General features: G+C 30.1%; 1 protein-coding gene across 15 annotated transcripts; it reads left to right on the top strand.

The window, feature by feature from the left end:
- The first annotated feature begins 4,135 nt into the window (after window positions 1-4,135).
- LOC100251521 (nicotinamide/nicotinic acid mononucleotide adenylyltransferase) lies at window positions 4,136-11,245 on the top strand. 15 transcript variants are annotated; one of them, XM_059735290.1, is made up of 12 exons: window positions 4,139-4,261; window positions 4,845-5,198; window positions 5,859-5,963; window positions 6,672-6,750; window positions 7,217-7,293; window positions 7,561-7,646; window positions 8,037-8,120; window positions 8,681-8,765; window positions 9,703-9,782; window positions 10,429-10,530; window positions 10,775-10,833; window positions 10,933-11,245. In XM_059735290.1, the coding sequence occupies exons 3-12, from the start codon at window positions 5,948-5,950 to the stop codon at window positions 11,033-11,035; spliced, it is 771 nt and encodes a 256-aa protein (XP_059591273.1). In that variant the 5' UTR covers window positions 4,139-4,261; window positions 4,845-5,198; window positions 5,859-5,947; the 3' UTR covers window positions 11,036-11,245. The 15 variants fall into 15 exon arrangements, with proteins under 15 accessions (XP_059591272.1, XP_059591273.1, XP_059591275.1 ...); XM_059735293.1 differs by having other exon boundaries at window positions 4,142-4,261; window positions 4,870-5,198; window positions 7,220-7,293; XM_059735291.1 differs by having other exon boundaries at window positions 4,143-4,261; window positions 4,870-5,198.
- Window positions 11,246-11,732: the final 487 nt, after the last annotated feature.

Here is an 11,732-nt window from a genome sequence, read left to right as displayed (position 1 = left end):
AAATAAATGAAAGGATATATTGTCTTAACTCTTTTTTATATTCCTTATGTTATAGTTTTTATTCTCCATGATCACCGAAAACTGAGACTGAATATATATGTATCAAGCATTCAAATCATACCTTCATCTCCAGACAGGGAACGAACAAACCTGAGTCCATTTTGTTTTTGTTGAAGAGGTACGAATCTTCTAAGGTTGTAGAGGACACCACCTTTTTCTGATTCTCTCTGGCGATGGGAAGCAGGAGAGAGCATTTTAATTTTTCTGTCTATTCAAAAGGATATCACAAAAAATGAACAGACCTTCAACCTTTTATACCCTCTATAACTTAGGGACCATACCCTTTGGACTATTGGGCCTTCACGTGTCTTAGGCTCATCATTTAAGAGTCGTGATGGCATTGGGCTCTACACATAAGGTGGTTCATACTCTAGAAAACCGATACAAAACAAATACGGAAAAGGCGAATAGCATAATCATGAACTATGTTAAATATATGCGCATCCATATTTTAACACCTTATCCATGGGATATATATATTTAATACAATATTTTTATTTATAAAATTAAATATTTTAATAATAAATATTATTAATAAAAAAATAAAAAAGTACCTACTAAATTATAAATTATGGAATGACTTTCAAATAATATTAAATATGTAAGAGATTTCATAATTTTTTCAATAGCAAAATGTAATATAACTTTTACTTAAACAAATATCAAACATTGAAATGCAATTTATTTATTTTTTCCTTTTTTATTCTTTTTATAAATGATATATTAGCATGACTTAACGTTATTTTATTGGATATATATAATATTCAAGAATATCATATTTTATCCCATCACCCAAATATAGGTTTGATAAGGGGTTATCTTCCATAGCATGGATGACCTTTGTTATTGTCTAGGTGGATTTGTATTGTGGTTATGGTGGGGAATGCCTCACCAATGTAATGATGAGGGAGGTTAACTCATATTTAACACACCATGATGGGAGGAGGCATCTATTGCAATGATATGGCAGGTGGGCGTCTCATACTGATACATCGCCTTTGATTTTTTCATGTTTTACTAGATTATCTTACTCCTATAATTTTGTTCTTATAAAATTTTGTAATTTGTTTTAGGTCCGACTACAATATAAATTATTTTTTGGATACATATTGAAAACGTATCACCAGGTGGTATTATGTATACATTTTAAAGTCTTATTTGCTTGTATTATAGTACCTTAATCTTATTGCGTTTGTATTCTCATTCAATAACCTAAATCTCACTATACATATTTAACGATGTAGATTTCTTGTTCTGTGGGGATCGCCATAGTTCCTTACCATTTACTTTGTTTTAACCCTTTCAGTTTTGATTTGGTGATAGAGTCTAATAGCTTCATGCAAGCCTAATAATAGCTTCGTGCAAATGGATATAGTTGATAATGTATTCTATGTAGAGCTTTAGAAAGACAAAATTTAGGGAATATTTGGAAATTCTACTTGAAAATATTATTTAGTTTTTTAGAACAAAAATAGTTTTCTAACTCAAAAAACACGTTTCACAAACTTTGGCATAAATCAAAATTTTTGAGAATTTATTCTTAAAATATAGTGTTTTCAGAACAAAATTAGCTGTTTTTAGAAATTTGTATTGTAGTATTTTAAGCAATAATTGAAAATATGTAAACACGGATATAATATTTTTATGGAGAATAAGTCGATAAAACTTTCTTCTAAATTCAACTTCTCAAACAAAATTTAACCCCTAAAAACAATCAAGAACATGTTTTAAAAATTGTTCTTAAAGAACTGTTTTTCAATAACTATTTTGAAAAAGTACGCAAAAAGGTCTTTAATATTTTATAATTTATCAAATATTCAAATTAAATTCATTATAATTTAAAAAATAAAATAAAATGTTAATAATTAATAATGACCAATTTAAAATTATTAATTTCTTATATGGCATGAGCCTCAAAGACAAGATAAGTTGTCTTCTATTTTCAATTTACCATATACTCCAATTAAGTTCATTATGAAGTAATAAAAAAAAAATCAAATATTCATGATTAGTTGCAACCATTTTATTGCATGCCATAAATTTTCCACAAATAAATCAATGTCTTATGTAGCATGAGCTTCATAGAAAGACAAGATAAGTTGTATTTCATTTAAATAACAAAACACAAATTATTATAATTTAAATATAATCCTTAGAATAAAACAATTAATTTGATAATTGAAAAAGTAATTATCAAGTTTTGTTAAAAAATAAATAATTAGTCTTTGTGATAGACAATAAAAATTCATCTTTTAAATATGGTTTTTTTAAATCTCTTTAAATATTTTTAATTAAAAAGTAATATTTTGAAGAAATTAAAAAATAATCCAAATATATTGTTTTCAATCCTTAAAAATAGGATTTATTTCAATGTTCTTAAAACATAATTGAGAAGAAAATTTAGAAGATAGGTCAAAAAGTCTAGAGTTCAAAGGGAGCTCTTCAATTGAGATCTAACCTTCTTCAAATCTTCATATGACACTTAAACTAGTTTTGGAAGAATCTTCGATATCTTCATAGTGTCTCCAGGGACTCGAGATCTTCAAAGTTTCAATATTGAGATATGCAAAAGATCTTGTGATCAAAGATTAATTTGTTGAAGCCCTCCTTTAATGTTGTTCAAGCCAATGTTCAAGTCAAAGTCCAAGTCGCATTAGGTCTAAGTCAAATCCAAGTTCAATTCATGTCCAAATCCAAACAGACTCAATTCAAGTCAAACTAAAACTCAAGCCAAAACAAAGCCGAAATCTAGTTAAAATTTAAGTATTTAGGTGGTGGTGTTGGTTTTTTGACTAAATAGAAAAAGGTAAAATACTTGGTTTTTTTTATTCAGCTAAAAGTAATTTATTGATATTATTCAACATAATTAAACTAAACCTATTAATAACAAGTTTATTTTAGTTATATTGAATGATGTCAACAAGTTATTTTTAGTTGAATATAAAAAACCAAATATTTTGACTTTTTCTATTCAGCTAAAAAGCAAACATCACCTTAAATAACAATTTTTGTACTTATCGTGGGGACTCGGACTCCTCCCATAGACAGACACTATACACAAAACCTAATCGGGAAAGATCGCTCCATAAATATACATCCATTATGCTCACTCTATTATTACGCAACATCTTTTTATTGATTTTCCAGTTTTACTCTCTATTCTATGATGTGGGTTTAACATTTAAATCCATGAATGTTTCATTCATAAATCCTCATATGCGTCGTTAGATTAGCATAGAGCTTTGCTTGCATCAAATTATCCTCTCGACTATGGCCCTAATAGTGCTAGTATCTCATTTTATTGCTTTTAAAGCGAAGCTTTCAGACTCTACATTTTCCATCTCTTTATTCATTGGATTAGAGTCAATATCGGTAATAACGGTTATATCGGTATTTCGATTTTACAAATATATCGAAAATATCAGAGAAATATGATGAATATTTTTTCATAAATATCGATGGTGCGAAAATTATTTAAAATTCATATGAATGCTTGAAAAAATTCCAAAAAATGATAAAATAAGTAAGAATACACATTTTAAAGTTATTTTGTAAGTGTAATTGATATAGATATGATTAAGAAGAAAAACATTGCTAGATAGAGATATATCGATAGATTCGATATTTGAATTTTAAGAATAGTAAATATAAATTTTGGAAGTGTATAAAATTAGAATTGAATTAAGAAATATTTGATTTATTGAATAAAAATAATTATATATAAATATAATACATATGACATTGCAATAGTCTTTGATATCAAAATAAAGATCGATGTAGTTCTGTCATATTTTTAGATAAAAGGAACTCATCTTGTTGAAGACAATATTTATTTTAAAAATTTTAAAATACTTTTATTAAAACATATTTTGTTATATTTTAAGTGAAAAATTAAATTAAATTATATAAAATATCTTATTTCAGATTTAATTTTAAACCGAAATTTCAATCCATGTTGTGATTTAATCAAAATAAAAATTGATAATTAATAATTATTTATACTGAGAGAGGAAAATTGTTCTCATTATTTCTTTCCTTATTTATTTATTTATTTTTTTTATCTCTACCGTATCTAAAAATCAAAAGTGCCACCCACTTCACTCACTTGGGCATCAAGAAGCCCTTTTCTGAAGTTGCTCTCCAGGCTGGAGAGAATCCCTAAAAAGGCCCTATTTTCCTCTTCTACTCTCAATCCTCGCAGGTACTAATCTAATCATGTTATTTTTTTTTTTTTTTGCAACCCCCGTTTGATTCCCTAGAAAATCCATACCCCATTCGATTTCCGGGAAAATTCATCCTCGTTTGATTTCCGAGAAAATCCATGCAAAACCCCCAAGCAAAACCAAAAACCTTGCTTTATTTTTGCTCCCTGTGTTTTCTGGATCTGTTCTAGGGGTCTCTTTGCCTTTGAGCCATTCGATTTAAATTTCACGAACCCTAAATCCACGATTTTTGAGCCAGGCTGAAAAACACAACCTTTGCCTGCAAATCATGATCAGATTACCAAACAGCATCGTATGTTTTTTTTTTTAAAAAAAAATTGGACAGATTTTGTATCCTGTGCGCGGGCTGGACTGGTAGGAAATATTGGGAATTTCTCGAAAAATCGGTAAAAATACCGATAAATACCTAAATATCGGCGATATTTTCGAAAAATCACCGAAATTTCGTCGACCGATAATTGGTGACGAATATTGTTAGGAGCCGGTCGATAAGCGATAGTTCTCCGAAATATCGCCGAATTTTTTCGACATTTCTATCCTTGCTTATTTCTACATGTATAGAAGTTATAAATGCACATGGATTCAGAGCCTCGTCTCGACTGGTTTGAGAATCACCGGGTCTCTGCCGTCTACTACTGCTTCTGCTGCTGTGTCTTCTTCGTCGAAGGATCCAAATAAGAAGATCCGGAAGCCTTACACCATCACCGTCCAGAGAGAGCTGGACCGAGCAAGAGCACGATGAGAAGCTTTAGGGGGAGAATTGTGTGTGTTTTGTTTCTTGATTTCGGGGAAAGGTTGGGAAAAATGTTCAGTAAAGTCAATTGGTCAGTTGAGTGGGGTGGGTGTATTGTTTCTCTTTTATTTCGTTTCTTTTTATTTTCCTGCACTTTCTCCACAACCAAACGACGAATTGAGGTTGGTATCATCAAAACGAACATTTTCTTAGTTGGCTAATCTTTTTATTTCCGTTTTTTTTCCTATACAAATAGGGCAACATTAATAAAATTCCATGTAATCTTTTTTTAAAAATTATTTTTTAATAATTTTATTTATTTATATAGAATTATAGATAAAGATAGATTTATTTCAAAATACAAATAATTATTTAAATTTAAATTTTAAGTTTTTATTTTTAAATTTAAAATTTAGATATTTTCTAACTATGCATGTATCATCAAATTGGGGTCTACCCCTTTGTATGAATATCTTTACTTTTATATATAACTTTAATATATTTTTTTTAGAAAATTGTGATTGAAGTGTAATTTTTATTTTTAATTTGATAAGACTTATAAATATAGTTTGAATGATCATTATTTTAGTTTTTTTAAAAAAGTTTAAAAATATTGTTTCTAATAAATTTTAGTTAAATAAAATTAATAATTTTTTTTTATTTATTTCTTGAATTTTTTAAAAATATTTTCAAATAAATATTTTAAACTTTTAGGAAATTTGAAGCCATATAAGCTCCAAAAATAATAATGTATATTTATTTATTAAATAATAAAAACATAGTTAATTATAGTAGTTTTTTTTTTATTAGCGTTTACTCATTTATTTTTGTTCAAATTGCAGTGTTCTCTACTCCTAGAGTAAAGCGAACGGCACATTTTAAAAAAGGTCGCGTTTCGACATATGGTTCTTTGACGAATTGAAGAAAGAGTATGGTTTCTCTCTCTGGTACGATCATTTTCCTAATTTATAGCAATTCTATTTTAATTTGATTTCATATTTTTTTCTTTCTAATTGAAACTTATTCATATTCATTTTTTTTAATTTAAAATTTTTTCGAATCAACTCTAATCTCGAGTTTCTCAGTGCCTTTTGGAGAAATTTCCGAAGAAGGAAGTTTTTCACTCTATTTGGTAATCGGGAATGAAGGAGAGAGAAAAAGAAAATGGTTTAAAGAAAGAAGCGATTTTTTCGGAACTACCGTTTTGACGGAAATTCTTATTCCATCTGGTGCTCGGATGGAAATGAAAAGGAGAGAAAAGAAGATGTTCTATGAGCACTGTCATTCCCTTGTTTTTTCTTAGGATCCAAACCGAAGTTTTGGATTCTCTTATCTGTGTATTCATTTTTGTTTGTAGTTGTTGAGCACATGCTTCAAAATTGGCCATTTATTGGATAAAGTTTGAGCTTTGTTCACACAATCTGTTTGGTTCTCGGGAATAAATGAAAGAAAGGGAGATAAAATGGTTTTAGAAAAAAAAAACTTTTTTATTATTTTTAAAATTTTTTTACTCTGTTTGGTGATTGGAAAATATTAAAGAAAATGAAAGAGTATACTGCCTGTATAGGGAGGGCGCGCCTCCTCTTTTTTGGTGCTAATTTTATGTTTGTTAACCCATAATATATGCAGTATCGATAAACTTTTTATGACCTCAGATACCATGGATATTCCGCTGCCATTGGAAAAATTATCTTTGGAATCCATAGATGAAGACAGATCTCTGGAGACTACCAAGTAAATCTCCTTCATTGCTTAATTTTCTTTTGCTGCTTTTGCTTTTAAGCTAATTGCTCCAAGGTGATTCTATGGTGGTCTGAAGATGGGTGCCTTGGTATACGATGTTAGATGTCACTAGAACACCAAATGGTTTAATTATTCTATTGCACTTGTTTGGTCTTTCTGAAAATCATTTTAGAATTATCTCCAAAAGTAAACACACTTATATAATTAATAAATATTAAACATGATTGTTTTTGAGCTGAAAAACTCACTAATCTTCAATTATATAGGCACCTAGGTTTTGGCCTTTCTGATAAATTAGCCATCTCACATGTCTTAAAGGAATTGCTATGCAGTATACACGGACTCCATAAGATTTTGAAAGCATAGATACTTTTATTTGACATTTAACTGTTTTCATTCCTGGAAATGTACTTTATTTCTTGAAATTCTAACTGTCTCTCTCATTCCCTATTTAAAGTAGGGAGAAGATGTATGTAGCTCTAGTAGCAACTGGAAGTTTCAATCCTCCTACTAATATGCATTTACGCATGTTTGGTAAGCTGTCACATGGGCTCATTATTTCCTCATTTTAATTGTTAATTTCCAAGTTTATGTTAGAATGTCATTGAAATCTTGTGAATTCTAGAAACAAGATGTGTCTTCTGTTATTTGTCTTACTGATACTTCTATGCGAATTGTTCCCTCTTTGTTAAGGGTTTGGGTGTTATTCATATCTATCTAAAATTGTTTATAAAGTTTTCCTTGAAAGTCATGGACAAGAACACCTAATGTGTATTTGATCAATTTTATTTTAATGCTCAGAGCTAGCAAGAGATGCATTGAGGTCAGAAGGTTATTGTGTTATTGGGGGTTATATGTCACCAGTGAATGATGCATACAAGAAAAGGGTATGTATTCTTTTTTAAATATATAGTTCATATTGGGAAACTATGGGTAAATTTCTTTCTAATATATCACGGGATGGTCTAAACAACATCATGATTGTAATTCTCAGTTTACATTGCATTATAGAATAGTTATCATGGTCCTAACTCCTTTGATCTTATCAAATAAAACAGTACTCTCAGTTGAATTCACTTATACTTGCTTGTGCTGCTGTGGTGGGTAGGGTTGAGAAGGGATTGTTTGGGGGCTAAGGTTTTAGTTGCTAATTCGGTGCTAATGGAACATCATTCTGTCTGAATGAAGTAGTTGTAGCTATGTAATTTCATGAGATATCACTTTATGTCTTTGTTTCATGCATCAAATTGTTAGGTGAAGTTGTTGTCTTTCTACAGGGCCTGATATCTGCTGAACATCGTATTCAGATGTGTGATCTTGCCTGCAAAAGTTCTGAATTCATAATGGTGGATCCTTGGGAGGTCTCTCTCTCTCTCTCTCTTTTTCCCTCTCTATCTTCATGTTGAGGAATTCCTACAATGCCATGTTCTCATCCCAATTTCAATTCTAAGAAATTCTCTTATAGATGAGGGTTGGCTTTGCCTCTTATACTATTTTTAGCTTTGGTTACTGGGATCATTGAAGGTAGCCCAGGTTTTTTGCAGTTATATAGTTTAGCACTTGGTATGCCTTTATTGGTGGCTCTTTAATGCATTAATTCACTCCACTCAGCTTGTTTTTAGTGAACTTGAAATTAAGGAGTTGTATGTATTTGTTTCCAACATTATCAAGACTTCTTGTTATCAACACACAAGGCCCTTAGCTAACAAGTACCAACTTTCACAATGCTTTGAAGAAAGCCACAATATCCACCCTCACCGTGGAGATTTTAACTGTGGTCACTGAAAAATTGATTTTTTTATGTTATGTCCACTGTCCATTGTGGGCATCTAGACTCTATTGTGCTAGATAATATCTTTTAATATCTCATTTCTTCATGCTGATTCTGAATAGATGTGGAAGTTCTGACCCTTTTTTTCAGGCAAATCAGAGTACCTTCCAACGTACATTGACGGTCTTATCTAGAATTAAGTGTTCTTTGTGTGAGAATGGACTTATACCCAGAGGTAAGAATGAGACTTTTTTTTTTCTTTGCATTTTGAGAAAAATGAGCTATGTAACTCTCATGCATTCATATTATTAGTTGATTGTTTTGGAGTTAGTTAGGAATGATTTATCACTGGCTGATCAAAATTTGGATGTGGATACTAAGAGGGGGTTTGGATGAAGGGATTCTGTTGTTAAAAATTAAATTTTTTTTTTGGGTTTTCTGTGAATACTTAGGGTTTATTCAGTAACTTTTTTTGAAAACAATTTTGAAAAACAGTTTTTGAAAATTGTTCTCTAATGTTTTGTTGAACAAATCTCTAATTAGGAACTTGATATATTTTAAATATGTTTTAAAAATAACTTTTGTGTAATGTTTTATTTTTAATTATTCTCCATAGTTGTATGATTATTTTTTAAAACAATCATTAGAAAACAAGTGAAAAACAATTGAAAGATGTTATTTGAAAATACTCTGTTTTTTGTTTTTAAGAATAGAAAACCGATTTTTGATTTTAAAAATAAAAAACTGTTTTTTGTTTTTTAGTTGCAAACGTGTTTCCTTGTTTTTTGTTCTGGAGAACATATATTGTTTTTGAAAATAGTTTGCAAACAGACCCTTAGTTTTCTGGCCTTCCTTTGTGTGTGTTTGTATGTTATTGTACTCATAACTCATTAAGCTCTTTTTTCTAATTTATGGTTGAGGCCCTCCAACCTTTCTATTTTCTACCTTGAATACCAAACTATTATTGCTAACATATGGAAATCTGATCCCAGCTTCAAAGTAATATTTTGTCATTACCAATACTAAAATTTTTTCTTTTTCCAAGATTTTTGTCTCATCATCATAACATGTTTCTATTAGAGCCCTCAATTCCATATCTTGATGTGTTTTATCATTATTCATTTATTTTTCATTTAGTGGAAGTGCACTTAATCTTCTCTTGCTTATTGAAGAATCTCTCAAGGTCATGCTTGTCTGTGGTTCTGATCTGCTCGAGTCTTTTGGCATTCCTGGATTTTGGATTACTGAGCAGGTATATTTTTGTGTCATGAGTCAATTTAATGTAATGCATTGGAATATTTCAGTGTCACTCTCCTATTGCCAAGTAATTTGCCACCTTAGCATGGTATGGTAATACTGTAGTCAGTTTCCAAAATTCTAAACCATCTTGCCTATTATCACATCATTAGTACTGGATAAATTTCAGTTTTTTGATGTAATATAGGATAGATAGTATCTCAAAATATATTGGACAAGATTGATTTAAAGTTTATATTTCAGTTACTTATATTCACCAATATTCATGTTGTGAAGAAAATTTTCTGAGAAGTCCATTTATTGTTATATATACATATATATGAGCTGATTATGCACTCAGTGTGACTATATCAAGAACCTTTCAACTTGCCTGTGTTGAGTTCTTGGAATAAGTGAAGAAAAGGAAAACACTTGAAATGATTTTACCATTTTAAGAGTGCGTTTGGTAGTAATTCTAGAAAACGTTTATAATCTTTCTAATACTTGAATGATAGAATTTTTCAAGTGTTAAAAATATTGGAAGTGTTTCCTAAAATCACTACCAAACGGGCTCTAAGTCTTCCTTTCCCATGTTTTCTCTAAGAAAGATCTTGTATGTAAGGATATGTATTTGACCTAAATGCATATAATTCTTTTTCCAGGTAATGGCTATCTGTAGAGACTATGGTGTGGTGTGCATTCGCCGAGAAGGGCAAGATGTTGAGAAAATTATATCTGATAACAATATCTTGAATGAAAATAAGGTAACTAGAATTTGTTGACTTGTTATTTATTTTTCTGGTGTGTTGGTTTGAAAATTTGCCAAGCTTTAGAATATGGGTGGCACCATAGTATTCTTGATTGGCCAACAAATACATATCTCAAAGGGGGCCAGGATGGTCTAACTTTCAATATTTTGTAATTTCAAAATGGTTTTGAGATTTTAAACTCAGGGGCCAACTGAGAGGAGCTTGATGAAGATTCGATTTTCTACCTATCCTCTTGCAGGGAAACATCATAGTTGTGGATGATCTTGTGCCAAACCAGATCAGCTCGACGAGAGTAAGGTAAACAATTCTTGTTTATCTACAAATGGACAGATACTATTTTATCTGAGGATTCAACGATTTGAATGGGGTTTTCTTCTGTTATTTGTTGTGCTTCAGGGAATGCATTTCAAGGCAGTTGTCAGTGAAATATCTGATGGAAGATAGAGTGATTGATTATATCAAACGACATCATCTTTACTCCAACTCATCAGAAAGGTAATGGCCTTGAACTTCAATTTGGAAATTACAAAGCTAGTTCCACATTTGTATTTCTAAAACCAAACAATAAATTATCACAATACGAAGCATTTCTATTTAGCAAGGTAGTTTTAGATTTTCATTTTTTCTACCTTTCGAGGCTCATCATGTAATAAACCGTGTTTTACGATAACCAAACATTCCAATTAATGCGAAAAATGGTTTTCTTCAATTTTACCATTCTTGGATGGTGTTCTAGACGCATGACGAGTTACACGTTTGCTATGAGCATATGATTCTCTTGCTGCTGGCTCCCATAGGGTTTTGTGGAGAAGCATTTCATGTCACATAATTAGATGGAATTTTTTTCATGATGTTTTTTCAAATCCATGACTGAAATGGCCTAGGTTCACTCCTAGTTTACTGTTTAGACATAAATGTAAAAGAGTGTATAGTAATTTGGTGCCCAAGTAGAAAATTTGAACCTTGCAGGTAATACTTCTACCTGCAAATTAAAATGGTGAACAAAATTTTAAAAGAAAAATACAACAAAAGCGTGTATTTATATATATATATATATATATATATATATATTATTAAAAAAAAAAAGAAGAAAAAGAAAACCAAAGAGCATATGTACATTATTATTAGTATTATTCCTTTTGAATCCAGTTAATTTGATAAGTTTAATAAAACTTAGATGGTGTTTATTTTTTATT

This window comes from Vitis vinifera, chromosome 19, assembly GCF_030704535.1.
Source record: "Vitis vinifera cultivar Pinot Noir 40024 chromosome 19, ASM3070453v1".
Classification (NCBI taxonomy): Eukaryota; Viridiplantae; Streptophyta; class Magnoliopsida; order Vitales; family Vitaceae; genus Vitis; species Vitis vinifera.
This window is presented reverse-complemented; position numbering and strand designations above follow the sequence as displayed.

Excerpts from the sequence above, each read along its gene's own strand:
- LOC100251521 (XM_059735289.1), top strand. Across the intron at positions 7,647-8,036 it reads ATGATGCATACAAGAAAAGG|GGCCTGATATCTGCTGAACA; the intron begins GTATGTATTCTT and ends GTCTTTCTACAG. Across the intron at positions 9,783-10,428 it reads GATTTTGGATTACTGAGCAG|GTAATGGCTATCTGTAGAGA; the intron begins GTATATTTTTGT and ends TTCTTTTTCCAG.